The 18,088-nt window shown below is 39.3% G+C and overlaps 1 protein-coding gene across 2 annotated transcripts; it reads left to right on the forward strand.

Moving 5' to 3' along the window:
* Positions 1-1,542: 1,542 nt before the first annotated feature.
* LOC311488192 (glycerol kinase 3-like) lies at positions 1,543-17,315 on the forward strand. Of its 2 annotated transcripts, XM_084544733.1 has the most exons (20): positions 1,543-1,712; positions 3,907-3,980; positions 4,833-4,939; positions 5,077-5,154; positions 6,170-6,249; positions 6,499-6,636; positions 7,183-7,292; positions 9,626-9,692; positions 10,918-10,953; positions 11,274-11,341; positions 11,884-11,926; positions 12,031-12,111; positions 12,248-12,326; positions 12,472-12,568; positions 12,761-12,845; positions 13,203-13,323; positions 13,931-14,074; positions 14,871-14,957; positions 15,144-15,218; positions 17,302-17,315. In XM_084544733.1, the coding sequence occupies exons 1-19, from the start codon at positions 1,659-1,661 to the stop codon at positions 15,215-15,217; spliced, it is 1,623 nt and encodes a 540-aa protein (XP_084400859.1). In that variant the 5' UTR covers positions 1,543-1,658; the 3' UTR covers position 15,218; positions 17,302-17,315. The 2 variants fall into 2 exon arrangements, with proteins under 2 accessions (XP_084400859.1, XP_084400858.1); XM_084544732.1 differs by lacking the exon at positions 17,302-17,315 and having other exon boundaries at positions 14,871-15,161.
* The last annotated feature ends 773 nt before the right edge of the window (positions 17,316-18,088 follow it).

The raw sequence follows: 18,088 nt of genomic DNA on the forward strand, positions 1-18,088 counted from the left end.
AGCCAACAACTGGAATGGGAGCAAAGGCATCAGATGAGATGTGGTGCTGCAGCTGAGCAGTTTGAAGTTTTGCATAAAAAGAAAGAACCAGCCCAACCAACTACAGTATGACGGCTCTCTGGTAGTTACCTCATAAGATTTACAGTGTGTGGATCGTCAATCCGGCGTCACAGCTCAGAGCAGTCACATGAGAGATTCCTCCATAAAGATCAGTTCTATTTTTAGACCTTATTCCATAATCATCATCAGAGGAAAGAGGCTCATCTGACTGAAAGAAGAGATGGGAGACAATGCTCCTTCAGCCAGCTGGCAGGGAGGGAGCTGCTGTATCTGCAACGGAAATCCTGAAGCAGTATGTGTTTAAGAATAATGGTGAACCCAGAAGGAGACTGCAGGTAATACTGGTTTCCACAAGGGCTGTACTGGTGTGTGAGAGCCACAGTGAGATAGTGACTGGTTAAGTAATAAGTGACCTTTCAAACTAAAGACCAATGGGACATTTTAAGGCAAGCCACAACCTTTGTGGGACCTTGTGGGTAGCATTTGCAGCATTGTTTTTGTAGACCAAAATGTTCACAGTGATGTTTGAGATGATGTGTGAAATCCTTGTCCTTTGTAGTGTGCATCTCTATCGCATATGGATCAGGTGGCTGCTGTCTAATTGTGGTTTGTCGTATCTGCTTCACAAGAAATTCCACTCAACTGTTCGAAAGAAACTGTTAATCAGACACTGAAAGGTCAGCTCAATTATTAAACAAATCTTAAAGGATGGACAAAATCTTTACAGAATATTTACTTCGTCCTAAAATACACAACAAAAACAAAACAAGTACAGTGATGCAAACAAAATGAAACTTTCTTTAGAGAACTTTAACTGAGATTTGGAGATTAATTACTTTGTAAATTAGTCTATTATGAAAAAACAAAAAACAAAAAAAAAACATGATGTCCTGTGGTGAAAATAAAACTTTTCATTTAATGTTTTTTTTATTTTTTTATTTATTTGTCCACAGAGTAAACAGGAAGCAGCTGACATGTGCTTAGTTAATTCATTTTCTGTTTTAATCTATAATGTAAAAAATAAAAATAAAGTAGAGAAAAAGCCATAAGTCTTGGCTTTCAGAAGAAGAGTGTAATATTGCGGCCCTCTCCAACAGAATTCTGACTGAACACGAGAAATAATAATAATAATAATAAAAAAAAACAAGGATTTCACACGTGTCAATAGTTTACAAGGATCTACATAATCAAACAATAAAAGCTACAATCCTACGAGGACAGTAACTTTTCTGTTCCGTTATGAAGACAGCTTCCAGCTTGAAGCATTTGTCTAACTAAACAGGTGGATTTTTTAGGAGTTACTGGTCCCGCGTGTGAACCAGCCCCCAGACCTGATTGGTCAGAGTGTAACCAACGCCTTCTGACGAGCAGCCAATCATTCCCTCCGCGCGGGCCGGTTCCGGTACATCCTCCTCGGCGGAGAGGGTCTATCCGCCCCGTCGACCTGCCCACTCATTCACGAGGAGTTGTGGCCGGTTATCAAGGAATACAAGCAGCTCTAGCCGGGGAAACGGTGCCAGACTCCCAAGAAGACCTCCGCCGGTAGCGTTCAGTGTCTTGTCCGCTTGTTGGAACCTCCTCGAGAAGAAAGCTGGAGGATGGACCCGCTAATTGCTGCCATTGACCAGGGCACGAGCTCGACGAGGTTCCTGGTGAGTGACATGTTGGGTCGGTTAAATGTCACCGTTCATGTCAAGGACTGAGCGGCCGTTAATGGCGCAACAATGTCGCTTAACTTTATTTGGAACTTTGCTGTCTCAGCTGTTACCGCAACAAGGACTTTCACTTTCTCACGAAAAAGCGTGCGGGAAGTGGAAATGACAACAGTCAAGCATTATAATTAACGTTGCCAGCGTTAATTAGTTTCGAGGCTCCACAGCTAGCCTTCTCTTTTAGCTTTCTATATGTGTGTTTATGTTGTTAAACTGAGATGCAAAACGCTTGTCTGCTCGTCATTGCGCCTCTACTCGCGAATAAGAGAATCACCTGTACAGCTTTGACTTGTCAGTAGTTTAGTGTGCTACAGCTACATATGATGTGAGTAAAGCAGATCTAAAAAGTAATCTTTTATGAGATTTTCTAAACCCGGTAAGGTACCAACGGTATCACACCGATAAAAATATAAACTTTTTGAAAATTGTCATTTTGTGTGATTATTACAGTATTCTGACATGCTGTTGTGTATGCAGCTTTACGTCTGTACAGTGTAACAAATGTGAGATGTCCCTGATTGGATTAGAACTTATATGGAAATGTGGGTCAGCTGACTAATGTTTACAAATACAGATTTCTAATGGAAAGAATTTGACCTCTTCTAAACTTTTAAAAATAGTTGGGATTTTGACTGAGCACATAATAAAGGACACCAATATTAGATTACAAATTTCGCACAGTGAGACTATTGTAATAATAATTGAACCAAAGCAACTGCACAACATTGTTATGTGACGAAACATTAGTTAAATCACAGTACATTGTTATTTCAGGTGATAAACACTGAAATGATGCTTAAAATGCCAGTCAAGTACTCAAAGAAATATGGGATCATAGGCATATACTTAAAGAGTTGAAGAGGACAAGCGTCATATTTGAAATTCCTTTAGGATTTGTTCAGTTTACAGTTCTCCAACAAAGAGACACCACTTCTTAGTATCATCTTATTCCTTTTGCAGACATCGCGTTAAAAGTCATCCCTCCGTCTTGAAGAATCCTTAGGATCTTTTGCGTTTGTTACTCTGTCCACTTTTGCAAAAAGAAAAAAAAAAAAAGAGTAAATGAGTCTTGTTTAGTTATCTATTGTGTATAAAACCGTGCTTCCTCAACTAGGTCAGCTGGAAGATTCAGCCACAGATTGGCACAGAGAACAGCAGCACAGGGCTCTGGAGCTGGAAACGTTCAGTTTGCTGTTAGATTTCCAAACAGAGAGGTTCTCTGATTCTTGATTAGATCTGGTGAGGGCTTCTGGGAAAAGTAATGGCTTTCAACAGCTTTGAAACTTATTCTTTTAGATTCTGTGTCGTAGCTTTAATACAAGAATTGTCAACCAAGGGAACAGCTAAATCTGAGCCATATCGTTCATAGAACCTGTTAAGTTGTGTTTATAAAATATATGTTGCTTGTAAGCAAGCATAGTTTTATTTGTGATCGGTCGCATATTGCCTTTTTGTATTTTCCACCTGCAGACCAATCTTTTTTTTTTTTTTTTTTTTTTTCGGGCAGTAAATATGGGTGTCCAATGCAAACAGTTGCTGAACTTTACCCTGAATGTTTTCTCAATTAGTGACCAGTTCTTTGACTCTCTGTAAGTCCCCTGGTTGAAAGCTCATCAGGTGTTCCTGTTGTGTGAGTTCAGCTAAAATATTGGCACAAGGATTTGTGTTCTCCTAGTCTTCCTAGCTCTTTTTGAAATAATCACTGTAAGAAAGTCAAGGATATGATACCACTGAAAAGCTGTGGGTCATATGTTCCACAGGGCTTTTACACTTCCCTTTTTTTTTCTTACCAGTTGGAGTATTACATACTTAATGAGAAGAAATACTGACTGTAGGTTACAATGAATATGTTGCCTCATGTTAATTCCTTATTCTCCGTAATAGTTAGCTGTTTATTTCTGCAGTCCCTGACAGCACCCCGCAGTAACATTCATAGCAGACACAGGATGAAACCCAACCAATGATAATCCTCATTTTTCCACTCTTTTCTTTGTTTTCCTGTCAATTTGTGTATTGGCTTACAAACATAGTTTAAACTCTTCCCTCTCAAACATTGCTGTTACTTTTATTTCTCTATATCCTTCTTTTTTATTATTTCTGATCCTGGCTTTTTACTTACTGTGTTTCTCCTTAGGTGTTCAATGCTAGAACGACCAAACTGATCTGTCACCATCAAGTAGAGATCACCCAGAGTTTCCCCAAGGAGGGGTGAGTGACTAAAGCTTCACAATCTTACTCAGATCCTGCCTTGCAGAATTTAGTGGGTGACATCTATGATCCTCAGTCAGTTGCTCAAGTGAATTGATCAAACCACTTTTCACATCAAGTAATGTAATCAAAAGGTGCATTATGCCCAGACTTTTAGTTGCTGGACGTCTTTTGAATTGTATTGTCAGCTTATATCAACTTCAATGTTTTGACAATAGCTGTAAAATAAATATGTATAGAAAGAAGTGTTAAAAATCAGGCCTTGAAGCCTCACTGGAGTGACAGTTACAGTCTGGCAAGAGTTGCAGACTGTAACAATAGTGCCTTGATCTTCCCCAGTTGAATTTTACGAGGCTACTCAAGTTACAGTTTAACTGCATTCTAATTCATCTCTTAACTTTAGGTAATATAACTGCGTCTAAGGTTCAGCTTTTATTTCATCATTTGCTCAACAAGCTGACATGGGTGATACACATTCAGCTGTCACTGGTTGCGCCATTAAAAATGTGGTCAACAAACTCTGTACAAAGTACAATGGGGCATCAAAAACATCCGACCCTGTGTAGAGGAAAGTATCTATGTGTAGCTAGTCACATAGATAATTATGTGTATCTAGTCTTTAATTGGGAAAATGTTTTTTATGTGACAGAAACAGTAATTAGATATAAACTTAGGTGATTCTTGCCTTGATGAACATATACTGAAGATGTGAAAAAGACACTCCTTGACCTCCAGATTTACATCACAGCTCAAGGTCAGGGCTGCAGTTGACAACAGATCTTTAGTGGACAAATTAGAAATTAGACTGTGATCTGTATGTTTACATGCCTATATGTGTGTGTTTTGAATCAGCTGGGTGGAGGAGGACCCCAGGGAATTGATGCAATCTGTGTATGAGTGTATAGAGAGGACCTGTGAGAAACTCTGCAAGCTCAACATCGACATCTCCAACATAAAAGGTGGGATTGTGTGCACACTGATATCCAAGGGGGGGCTTAACTGTGGGTGGACATGCTTAAACTGTACACCTAATGGAGGAGATGGGTGAAATAGGAGTTTCATTGACTGTAATCAACTGTAACTGATTGATTTCCAGCGGTGGGGGTGACCAATCAGAGGGAGACAACCCTAGTTTGGGACAAAGAAACTGGAGAGCCACTCTACAACGCCATCGGTGAGTGCAGTAGTCCAGATACTTTTTAAAACAATTGTCTTTGCCTCAGCGTCTTTGATTATAAACTTTTGTCAGCGAAACACTCATCACTGAGCAGCTGTAACTGAGTGAATAAGAAGATTATGTAATCTGGGAAACGACACAGTGCTTGACTTGGTTGCATCAGTTTGAGGTGACTATGTCATGTAGTTTCCTGCCCCACCTCCCACCACCCCAGCAGTGCTTCAGTGAGAACACTGAGCACTTACAATTACTACCTACTCCAATCTTGTGTGCTAATACTACATTGGCAAGACAAGCTGTCTTTCTAACCCCCAAGAGCTCAATATTCTAGTTTATAGGCTGTTTAGGTTCTTGACTGCATTTTAGATGGAATGTGAGTGATGTGTTGGGGGTGGGTTGTCATCTGATGAAGGAATGTAGTGTTTGCTAGTCTGAAGTCACTATGAGTAAGACAAAAGTAAGTAATTATGGAATGCTCTAAATTATTTGAGTTGTAGTGTTGTGATGTAGGAAACTGAGACAATTTCAGGATTAAAGTGGTGGACCGACTGACTGGCCAACGGTTCAACATTGCCATCCATAAATTCACAAAACTAGCATGGCTCATATAAATATAACCAGGTTTTTTCATTTCTGTTGTGACTGCTAGTCAAGTTGTTTTGTCCTGTCAGTGGGTAGGCCTCTCATCATCACTAACTTAAGCAGAAAAGCTGCTTTTGGTTCTTTGTAAATGTATAGCTGTGTGTATTTCATGCTGAGCTTCTGTACCATGTATGATGCCTGAGATCTGAAGCAAATACTGAAAATGAACATAATCTTTTCATAAAAACTTCCTAAAACACAATGTCTTTTTATATTGTTATAATATATTTTGTTGCTACATTAATAATAATACTAATGCACTGCATTTTCTTTTCATTGTTGTTTGAAGTAGTGCAGAAATTTCCCACAAAACTAGTAAAGATTTTAAAGGTTCTTATGGGTAAATCTTCCTCCTCTTCTTTATGTATAGTTTGGCTGGACCTGCGCACACAGTCAACAGTGGAGAGGCTCATCAACAAAGCTCCAGGCAGAAGCAAGAACCACCTCAAGGTTAGATTACACACAAGAAATCCCTGGATGTGTTTCTTTATTCTGTTGGATTTTAGCATTGGACTGCAGTTTTCACAACATATGAAGTGTGAACAGGATCAGAACGTATGGATCAAAGGCCTTTGATCTTCTTATAGCTGTGTATCTTTCAGTTGTGTTTTTTTATGTGATTTGTTTAGCCATGTGGGTAATTATACTGATTCCAAATCAGTTTTCTAATCTAAGTTTTTACTGCCCTCTTCTCTGCAGCACAAGACAGGACTTCCAATCAGCACCTACTTCAGTGCAGTAAAGCTGCGTTGGCTGATGGACAACGTAGACGAGGTGCAACAGGCAGTGCTGAGTGAACGTGCCATGTTTGGCACAGTGGACTCCTGGATCATCTGGGTAAGCAGAGCTGAAGCCTAGAGACATAAAAGACCTTGAGGGTCTTTTAATACAATAAACTGAAGAACTAGTCATAATGGTGGTGAATAAAACGATCCTTAACACAAACTAACGAACAACAAAATGCAACAAGTCATTAGAATCTTGAGTTGACTCCAGTTCACAGGTGAATGAACATCCTGACCTGCCTCACTCAAATGGCCGATAAATCACTGCAGACCAGACGTGTCAATCAAGCCAGTATACCATTAACTTTTATATTTATTAATATTTCATACTTACATATATTTACTTCATAATGTAATTATTTGCAAAATGGCCACCAGCACACTGACCCAAAGAAATCTAGCAGTTGATATCATAATGACTAAAATGACTGGCTCAGTTATTCATAAGAGAAGTTGATGGTTAGAGCCAGAGTTTTTGAAGCCAGCAACGTGTCAACGTTTAGTGTCTGGGAATGCTTTTTTAAGGTACACACCTGCTTATTTACGATGTGTGAAGCAAACTAAGCCTCATGTGATTTATTTATTTATTTTCCCTCAGTGTCTGACGGGGGGCAAGAATGGAGGGGTGCACTGTACAGATGTGTCCAACGCCAGTCGCACCATGCTCTTCAACATTCACACCCTAGAGTGGGATCCTGAACTCTGCAGGTAAACAAACACATTCACTTTGACACTTTTGTTCAGATGAAGCCAACTTACTTTCGTTCACCACTGCACATGGGACCTTACTGACCTGTAATTTAAGGCTTAGCCATTTTCCAACGTTCTCCCCTTGCTTTGGGTGGGAAGTCTCTGAACCTAATTTTCTTTAATTGTAGGTTGTTATGTTATTTTGAAAGAATATACAGTCGTATGAAAAAGTTTGGGCACCCCTTAGGAAAATCATTGCATCAGTTTGTCACTTGCTGAGCTTTTGAAGCAGCAACTTTATTTTAACATATGTTATACCTTATGGAAACAGAAACATCTCAGTAGTGAAATCATTTTCATCGGTCCAACAGAAATATTTTTATGCGTATTTAAACAAAAATAGGCATGTGCATAAATTTGGGTACCCCAAAGAAATAATTCCATTAATATTTAGTAGAGCCTCCTTTTGCTGCAAGAACAGCCTGTAGACGCCTCCTATAGCCACAGACAAGTCCCTGAAGTCTTGCCGGTGGTAGTTTGGCCCATTCTTCCATACAAAACGCCTCCAGTTCAGTCAGGTTTCTTGGCTTCCGTGCGTAAACAGCCTGCTTCAAATCAATCCATACATTTTCAATGATGTTAAGGTCTGGGGACTGGGATGGCCATTCCAGAAGATTGTACTTGTGCTTCTGCATGAATTCCTTGGTGGATTTTGAACAGTGCTTAGGATCATTGTCCTGCTGAAGATTCCAACCCCGGTGTAGCTTCAATTTTGTGACAGATTCTTGAACATTCTTGTCAAGAATCTGCTGATACTGAGAGGAATTCATGTGGCCCTCAACTTTAACAAGGTTTCCAGTCCCTGTGCTAGCCACACAGCCCCATAAAATGATGGACCCTCCACCAAATTTCACAGTAGGCACTAAGTTCTTCTCATGGAATTCAGTGTGTTTTTTTCGCCATGCATTGTTCTGACCAAATAACTCTATCTTAGTCTCATCTGACCACAGTATTTTTTTCCAAAATGCTTCTGGCTTGTCCAGAAGTGCTTTTGCACACCTCATGCGACTCTTCTTGTGACGAACACTCAGGAAAGGCTTTTTGCGCATCAGCCTTCCAAAGAGCTTTTCCTGGTGCAAAGTACGCTGGATTGTGGAACGATGAACAACTACACCATCAGTTGCCAGATGTTCTTGTAGTTCTCTGGAGGTGGTCTGTGGCTTGTCTGTGACCATTCTAACCATCTTTCACCTGTGCCTTTCCAGTATTTTTTTGGCCAACCACATCTTTCCTTCAGAAGGACTGTTCTTGTGGCCTTCCATTTCTGCACCACATTTCTGACTGTGGAGACAGACAGTCCAAACCTTCTTGATAATTTCTTGTACCCTTCTCCTAATTCATGATAATGAATTATCTTAGTTTTTTGGTCAGTGGAGGATTGTTTTGATGGCCCCATGTTGCCACACTATAAAAAAGAACCTAGGACAAGCACAGACAGCAATTGCCTCTGTTAAATAGCCTTTTTCATGATTGGTTCCACCTGTCTTTGTAATTGAAGGTCTCACAAGCTAGTCAAAGCAATTTTGTGCTGCAACCTGTCAGGTATAAATCCCTACAGGTCTTGAAATCAATGTGATTAAAAGGGTGCCCAAACTTTTGCACGTACCATTTTTTACATTTTAATTTATCAAAATAAAACTATGTAATGCTACTCTGAGAATTTTGGTCTGGAAAACACTCAAATGTCTACAACTCAGTAGGAAATCAAATCTTGTTGCTGTGATCTTCTTTTATAAAGTTAGAGCAAATTATCATGAAATCTTAGAGGGGTGCCCAAACTTTTTCATACGACTGTATCTCACACAAACAGAAGGCAGCTTTTTGATATCATGGAGCAGAGCGAGAGTTCTAACCCGTGTTACTGGTGCATCCTTCTGGGTGGACACACTGTTTTAAGGGACACATCTGGCTGTGGAGAGCTGGTCAGCAGTGTGGGAGCTGGTGTGGTATCAGTTACTCTATTTTAGCTCCATTCTGTCAGCGTCATACAATGGGTGGGGCTCTTACTGACTTTTCAAAGTCATGGCTTAAACATGTAAAAGAAAATAGCTATAACTGCTAATGTTGCCACTGTTTGAAATAGTAGTCTGAAAAGCTTTAGTTTGTAAACTAAAGCGAGACAACTTGGCAAGAACTCGAACAAAGACCATAAGGGGTTCACTCAGGTTCAGGCTATTGATAGCTCCAGTCTAAAGGCTGTAACGTTCCTGTTATAAAAAAGCTACAAGTACTTTCCTGTTTAAAACATTCTAAACCTGCATGGTTGGGATATATTCCTGTTGTGTTTCCAGGTACTTTGATGTCCCCATGGATATCCTTCCCACAGTCAGAAGTTCATCTGAAATATATGGCTATATGGTAAGCTCAGATAAACTTCTTGTCTGTGTGTATGTCTGTATACGTGTGTGAAGACAGCAAATATTTCTTTGTTGTTCACCTGATATGACCTGTCCCACGTCTCCTAAAGCTGAATTACACCAATCGCAAAGAAATTCTGGTGAATTTTATTTAAGTGTATTTTAATGACTGTACTGTCCATAAAACCTGATAAGATACAGTGTATTCCTCAGAATAGCGGATAATCTTCGTGATGATAGTGATGATAGCATAGTAATAAAATAATTCTAGCTAAAAACAGCTGATCATTAGTCTACTTATTAGTAATACTGTTTTTCTGCACCCACATTGCCTCACATGTGAAGAATAATAATACTGACGTGCTATATTTGCTGTTTAGTCTCATTCTAAGCATGTGTTTAGATCTTTATTGAGTGTGCATTGCACAGTTTTCTCAAAAGACTTTGATTTCTTTGATCCCATGCTGTTTTATCATACTAGAGTACAGTGTGATTACACACTGAGGCTGCACTGGTAAAGGAGCCAACTTACTGGTCACTTTATGGTGTACCTGTGTTTGTTTGTGTTCATGTCTTATCTCCTGGCTACAACAGAGATTTTTACTGTCAAACCTTTTAATCAACATGCACTTTGTACTGCAGTCTAGATGTCAGATACATGAGAGTTTGTCTTTAAGGGTCAGATTTTTTTTTTGTCTCAAAGTTTAAGGCATTCTTTCCTCAGGCTTTTAAAATGCCGTAACCTGAATAAAAAAATCACCACGTACATCTAATGGTATAAATGATACAGTTATACATTTTGACATAATCAGTTTCTGATATGATCAAAGCATTGTGCCCTGACTTTGATGACTCTTGATTTCTCCTGTTTATGATACCATTTATGATGTAATGAAGCTTTATTGTATTAGCTGGAAATGCACTCATGATGGATTAATCATAAATCTTTGGTTATGATTACTAAACTCATGATATTTGGTTTTAGTTGCAAACATTTTGTAATCTTTAACAATTATTTAGATTTTATTATGACAGTGACATGAGAAAGCTATTCTTTTACATTTTCAACAACATATTCTATACTTTTTTAAGTGATGGTGCCTTTGTGTTTGATTCAAATGTTTTTGACATAAACAAACTTGGTATCATCACTTGAAATTTGGTTTCTGAAGACCTGTAGTCATTTATCCAAAATTACAATGTGCCTGTTTCTGTCTTCAACCCAGAAATCCAGCTCTCTCACAGGAGTTCCAATCTCAGGGGTGAGGACTTTTCCTTCTTATGTAACTTTGTCAAAACAGTGGCATATGTCTCTGTGCTCTATTCCAGCTGTCACTGAGCTACAGTGTTTTTTTACATGTGACTTTGAACTGTAGAATGTGTCGCTCAGTACGTGTCTCGGTCACAACTGTGCACTAGCCTGTTCATATGTGGGGCCCTTATTTTAGAGGCCTTAATACATTTACTGATATCAATATTGGCCCAAAAATACTAGTTTGATGTAGTTTCCAGGATAAGACATATTTATTCATGGTTGTGCATGTCTTTTTGTTTTGACTGGGTCCTACTTTTTTGCTATCAGTGTCTTGGGGACCAGTCAGCTGCGCTGGTTGGTCAGATGTGTTTCAAGGAAGGCGAGGCCAAAAACACGTAAGTCAGTTTACTGCTTTGCTACTTTAAACAGTTTGCTCAAGCAAATGCTAACATTTGCTCATTCAAACTTCTTGCAAATGAGGTATGAGGTATTTTCTTGAGGTGTACAATCAATAACATCACAAAGTACTGTATATATTTTACTTCTCTGCTTTAAAGTTATGACCCCATTGCGTTGATGACCCTGCTGTCCAGATAGCTTGCTAAAACATATAATTGGCTGTCCTGGAAACCAGTCCGACATCCCATACCTACAAAACCTCTGCCGCAGAAAGTTGGCCCGCTGTAGCTCCATTGAGAATTGATTATGTCCCAGCAAAGATCTGATCAAATGAAGGCACCGTCATCAACGTACCATAAAATACCATCATACTGTAATCAGTATGTATGGACTGACCTGCCAGATTTCTTGGGCTAAGCAATTTAGTCTTGAGCTGAGTTGTTCCATCATCATTTAGAAATGCAGTAACCATAAAGGAGTGATTTTATTTTAAGAATGTCAATAATAAGCCTTTTTATTTTATTTGTATTATGTATAGCTATGGGACTGGTTGCTTCCTGCTCAGAAATACAGGGACCAAGGTAACCTATTGTTAAAAAACCTATTTATAGCAGTAACTATGACAACTGATAAGCTATGTTTTTTTCTGTTACTTCACGTTATGTTTGTTATTTGATCCTGTTAGCCTGTGATGTCCAACCACGGCCTGCTCACCACAGTTGCCTACAAAATGGGAAAAGATGAGCCTGCCCGCTATGCACTTGAGGTGTGTGATGGGTTCCGTTTGTTCTTATTTTCCACTAGGTTTTCTTCTGAAATCTGCATCTATATTAATTTAGTGTGGAGACTGCTTAGCCCTCTGGTGCTGTGACATGACTGATGTTATTCTTCATTCCTTACAGGGCTCAGTGGCTATTGCAGGGGCAGTGGTACGGTGGCTGAAGGACAACATGGGCATTGTACAGACCGCCTCAGAGATCGGTACTTATCTTACATCACCTTACATGAACTTTATGATGTGGTCATAAAATAAGACCACAACTTGAGGACTGTGATGTTCATAATGTAGAAGTTTGTTTTTATACCACAGCTCTTCCTTTTGTCTTTTGTTATCCTGTCATTTCAGAGACGCTGGCTGCTGCAGCAGGCACGTCTTACGGCTGTTACTTCGTTCCGGCTTTCTCAGGTCTCTATGCCCCTTATTGGGAGCCCAGCGCAAGAGGGTGAGACAGCTGTTAAATGCTTGGAGTTGAAACTGCAGTTTGACCCTAAATTGATGAGAAAATAAATGATTTTAATAGCAGTGTGTGTGAAGGAATAGTTTTATTTCTACTATCTTGCACAAGACAACAAATTGTCTTCATGACAGCTTTGCGTTTCTACGTTTAAATCTATTTTGCCTCTGTGTTTTCCAGTATAATCTGTGGGCTCACGCAGTTTACCAACAAGAACCATTTAGCCTTTGCTGCCCTGGAGGCTGTCTGCTTCCAGACCAAAGAGGTGAGCAGTGGACCCACTTAAATCCTCCACATGCCTCAACAATTGATTAATTATGAGGTGGACAAAAACAGTGTCTGTGTCCGTTTATTATGCATATAATCTGCTTTTTAGACATGATATCCCATAAAGTGCCTAGAATTATGTAGTAAAAGTGTGAGTGTGTTATTTTATCAACCAAGAAAGAAGAAAGTGAAACGTTAAAAAAAATTCCTCTAACCAATTTTATTTGTGCACCTGCTATATGCCATATGCCTTGTGCTAGATAGAATTTTACTGATAAAAGCAGTTAACATGGATTTTATCTGCATTAAGAGTTCAGCAGTTTAAGTTGAGTGAATGTCTCATTGTGCATATCAGATCCTTGATGCAATGAACCAGGACAGTGGCACTCCTATGACGCACCTGCAGGCGGATGGAGGTATGACGGCCAACAGATTACTGATGCAGCTGCAGGCCGACATCCTCTGCATGCCTGTGGGTAAGAAGATGTCTATCTCACACACACACACACATATACGCACAGTACTGTTAATATTTCTATGTTCTGCCATTTATGCAAAGACACAGAAGGGACATACAGCTTCATTTAAGTGAGAGCTACAACATTCAGTTTTTGATGAGAAGTGTAACTAATATCTGTCAGGGCTAAATGTTAAAGGAATGGCAGCATGAACAACTTTCCATTTCCGTTAGATCAGACAATTGACTGAAGCTGTGTCAGTATGCGTAAGCAGTGACATGAGGACTTTATACCTTTCTGTCTTCCCTGACTTTTGCCCCACTTAAAACACACAGACCTTGAGAGCACAAATGACTTGTGTACCCATGAGTTATTACTAAAAAGTCAACTGCCATTCCACAGTTGTCAGTGTGTGATATATCTGCTGCCTTCTTTTGAAATATATTTGGTTTCCTTGTACTACACGGTTCTTACAATTATTATTGGAAGAGACAAACATTTTTGCATAGCAAATGAAATGATTAAATTGCCCGATTTGGCAATTCAGGTGAGGGACTTCCTTACTATAAGGGTTTTCTCCTACAGACTATTAAATTGTGTATCGGTGTGTCTTGTTTTGGTCCAGTGCGACCCGCCATGTCGGAGACCACAGCTCTGGGTGTAGCCATGGCAGCGGGGGCAGCTGAGGGAGTAAACGTGTGGAACCTGACCTCAGGTCAGCTCCCACAAATCAAATCTGAGAAATATGAACCTCAGATTAACCCTGATGGTAAGTAAACCAGACCAGTGTTGGTTTAGGTCAAGTGACTGGTTATACTGGCAGAAAAGAAAAGTTCCTTAACATCTACACAGCCTGATAGACAACATGAAGTACCTTTGTCTCAAATGCTTAACAGCACTGCCCCACAAAGGCAGAGAGCTGTAACTACAGAGGCCGGACAGTTGAGAGAATATAAAAGTGGTTTAACAGGTGACGAGCTCTGTCTCTAATATTTTAATTGAATCACTTTAATACATCGTTTTATATTTCAAGTAAGAAATTACACCAAAGACAATTTCACTAAATGTACTTTTAATTTAGTCAAAAAATGATAGCAGCAACTGAAATCTGCCATGCTAGCTAGCTTTAGCAAAAAAAAATCCTATCTCCATCATGTATTAATTTAGCTTCTGCTTTTATTTCAGCATATTTTAACCAACTCACTAACTTAAATTTTAATTCATCAAAATGGATATATATTTCATTAAACAACCAAGGTAAAATTAAGAGTTAAAAGTCTACCTTTCCCTTGATTTAGTGCTCAGACTTAAGCAGTATCATGTTGTGCTGTTACATTACAAAGCTAAAATGCATACACAGTGAACAATGCAGAATGGACCTCAGCCATCATTACTACACACTGTGCTTTCCCTGATGTGACAAGTCAAGATGTGTGCTGTGAAAATGTGTATTGTTGCTTTCCATTTCTATATGCTCCCATCTAGTGGATGTTATTATCTTGCTAGTAACAGAAATTGTGCCTCTGCATCACCATAACTCACAAGTGTGTCCTCATCACAAACAGAGAGCGAGTTCCGCTTTGCTCGCTGGAAGAAGGCTGTCCAGAAAGCCATGAACTGGGAGACCACAGAGGCATGCAGCAATGGAAACGGTATGCAACTGCAATGTGTCTTAAATTGTATATGTATGACTGATGGAGGAATATCTGTGAGGATACAGGAATTACTTTTAATGTGTTTTTTGTTGCCTTATTTTCCCTCGACCTTGAGCGGCAAAAAATTCCTAGGAGTCTGACTGTGATCCATCTTGGGTGTTCTCTCTCTATTACTGACAACAGGTTTAGGAAAGAAGATGAACGGCACCCACTGGGGGGTTCCTCACAACCCTCCCCCCACCAGAGTGGACCCCTAAGGTCCGACATTTACTGCTGCATGTCATGTGTGACACTTAGAGGACTTGCGACACTAACTTCTTTGTGTTGTGATGGGGCTGACTGTGGCAGAGGCATTACTAACATCAGATGTGTTGATAGGTTTGACCGACAGATTATTCTTAACCATAAGTTTAAGGGTGAATACAAGCATCTTGAAACAGCATCAATTAAGTGTCCTGTGATGTGATAAAGGATGGACTCATGATTAACAGCTTTTAAGGCTTTAAACATGTAAATAATCATAAAAAAACTAAGCAAACAATTAATTAAAGAAGAACCTTCACCCAACTTGGTGTGGATAATATTACTGTCACATGTATTAACTCTGTATCGGTCCAGCCTTGGTGTTGTTTGGTGTGCTAGCTACTTCTTTTATTTTTTCTTTCTTCCTCTTGCTGACAACCAGTGGCTATTGCTCTGTCATTAGCTTAGCTGCAGGCTGCGGTCTAAGAGGGGGTTTATGTCCCCTGAACAGGTGGTTCAGTTAGACGGTACTTTAAAATCTAGCAGGTACGACCTGGTTGCAGACCAGTAGTGACGTCCTCTGGGTTAGTTGTTCCACCCGAGTTTGGTGGCAGCTCATCACTGCGACTCTAGAAAAAATTAATTCAGCTTGTAACGAGCTAAAAAAAAAAAATTAATTAAAACGGCTCTTTGATCTGACGTCGCCGTCAATATAAAGAGACGTTAGGCAGCCGCTTCCGGCGCTCCTGCAATGACGTGCTGGCAGAGCGACGTTCCGGTTCGGCGTTGTAGTCCGCAAACTGCGGCAGCATAAAAAAAAGTTTATATAGAGGTAGTTAATCCCTCTCGATCGATTGCAATGAACTGAATTGGAACCGGACCACGGGTTCACTGGCAAGTGGCTAAAATTGTGGATGTTTGGGTGAGCTGGATTACCGCTATTTATGTTTTTCCCTGCTGTTTTTGTTTTTTTTTTGACGGACGTTGGAGGATTATGTATTTTTTTTCTCTCTCTCTCTTTTTTCTCCCTCTCCGTCGTTTTGGATGTGGGAAATAAATAGGAACTAAAGACTAACGGACTTTTGCCTTGAAAAAGGAATTATTGTTTTGTGTTTTTGAGAGACTGCCTACACCTGGAAAAGTGGACATTGTTTTTTTGTTTTGTTTTTGGTTGTTGTGTAAATACATTTAAAAGAAAAAAAAAGGACAAAGTGGTATTTTGGTTTGTGTTAACTTTATTTAAGGTTGTATGAGTTGGTATTTAATTTATGCATCCTTTGTGTCGGTTTGACTGAAAAAGAAAAACAACTTATATTTAAATTGTCAGGCTGAGTCCTGACTGGCACCCCAAAAAGAAAATAAAATAGGATAATAAGTTGCTTTAAAAAAAAAAAAAACGTCACATAAAAAATTGGCACCCCAGATGGGACCATAATCCTTGGACAAATAAATAAATAAATAAATAAATAAATAAAATAAATCTTGGGTTAACTGAATGAACAAACAAAAGACCACATGTTCTAAAATGGCTGCCCCTTTGGAGAACCTGGATTTTCTAGCAGAAGGACTCTGTGAGGATCCAACCATAAACATGGAGAATGCTGAAACAGGAACCAGCTATTCTCTGCTGGAAATGGAGCTTTGTGGAGAGTCAGAACTTCTGGGTCCATTAATTCCCTTGCCAACAAACATTGCTGAAAAGGAAACAAAAACCAATCAACATGGAAAATCGCTTCAACAGGCGTATCACAAGGAAGAAATACAGGAATCCATTCATTGCTGCTGGAGACCATGATATTGCCTCTCCAAAGTGCAACATGTAAACGAAAAAGGGAAAAGAAATGCTTACTTTCACTAATAAAAGTCAGGGAACCATTATGATACTGCATTCCTTCCACTTTTGCACTAAATTCTTGCCCCTGCAAGTCAAACAGCTGAAGTGGTGACACGCTAAATGACAGAGCAACAGCCCCAGTGGGTTCATTTTCTTTTAACTGCCTTCCCTCCATTGTTTGTATTAGACCAGAAAGAATGGTCTGCTTGTAGTCAATCTCTCTGTACTGTCTTCTTTAAAAACTTGTTTCTTTTCATTCCATAGAGCAAAAACAGTAATTTAACTGTGGTACCGGAAGGATGGAACATGGAAGAGTACTGCAGAGAAAAACTGGAAGAGGAAACTCGCTCGACTCAGGACTTGACTGCTTGATGTGACATGTAGCTCCTAAACGTAGCATCCCACAGTCTCATCAAGTGACAGCTGGAATGAAGAGTGACATGACCTGTGGAGCTTTTTCAAGAAATTAGGGAACTTTTTGAGATGGAATTTCCATATTGTACTTTTTAAGAAAACAAACAAAAAAAAAACAAGCGTGTTCTTAAACCATGCAGTAAAAACTATGAATTTGCCTTCAACCTGCACAGGGTAGCCGAGAGAAAATCAGGTAAAGTTTCACTGTTGCACCTCATCACTCTAACTGTAGTTTTTAACGGTTTGTTCTGTACATAGAGACGATGTGCTTGTACTTTTTTTTTTTCTAAAAGATCTAAACACTGAGTAGATACTAATGATGAGTGTGACTAATTTGCTTCTTGAAATTGGTTACTTCTTATATCACATATTTTTTTAAATGGAGTTTGTTCTTCTGGGAAATGAAAAATCCATCCATTGAGTTGTAAGGTGCTATTTTGGTCAGAACCAACTGATCTTTACACTGAGCCTTTACTTTTTTTTAATGGGGAAAATTGTAAACTTGTGAATGCAACCTGACACATGACAGCCTCCCAACAGCACTTTATAATTTATCCTGTGTATGGAGGGTACGATTATTGGGGAAATACGTTTACCAGGAATAATGTTTTAACTGGTTTTGATAATTATTATTTTT

This window comes from Chelon labrosus (genome assembly GCF_963514085.1).
Source record: "Chelon labrosus genome assembly, chromosome: 5".
In the NCBI taxonomy this organism is placed as follows: Eukaryota; Metazoa; Chordata; class Actinopteri; order Mugiliformes; family Mugilidae; genus Chelon; species Chelon labrosus.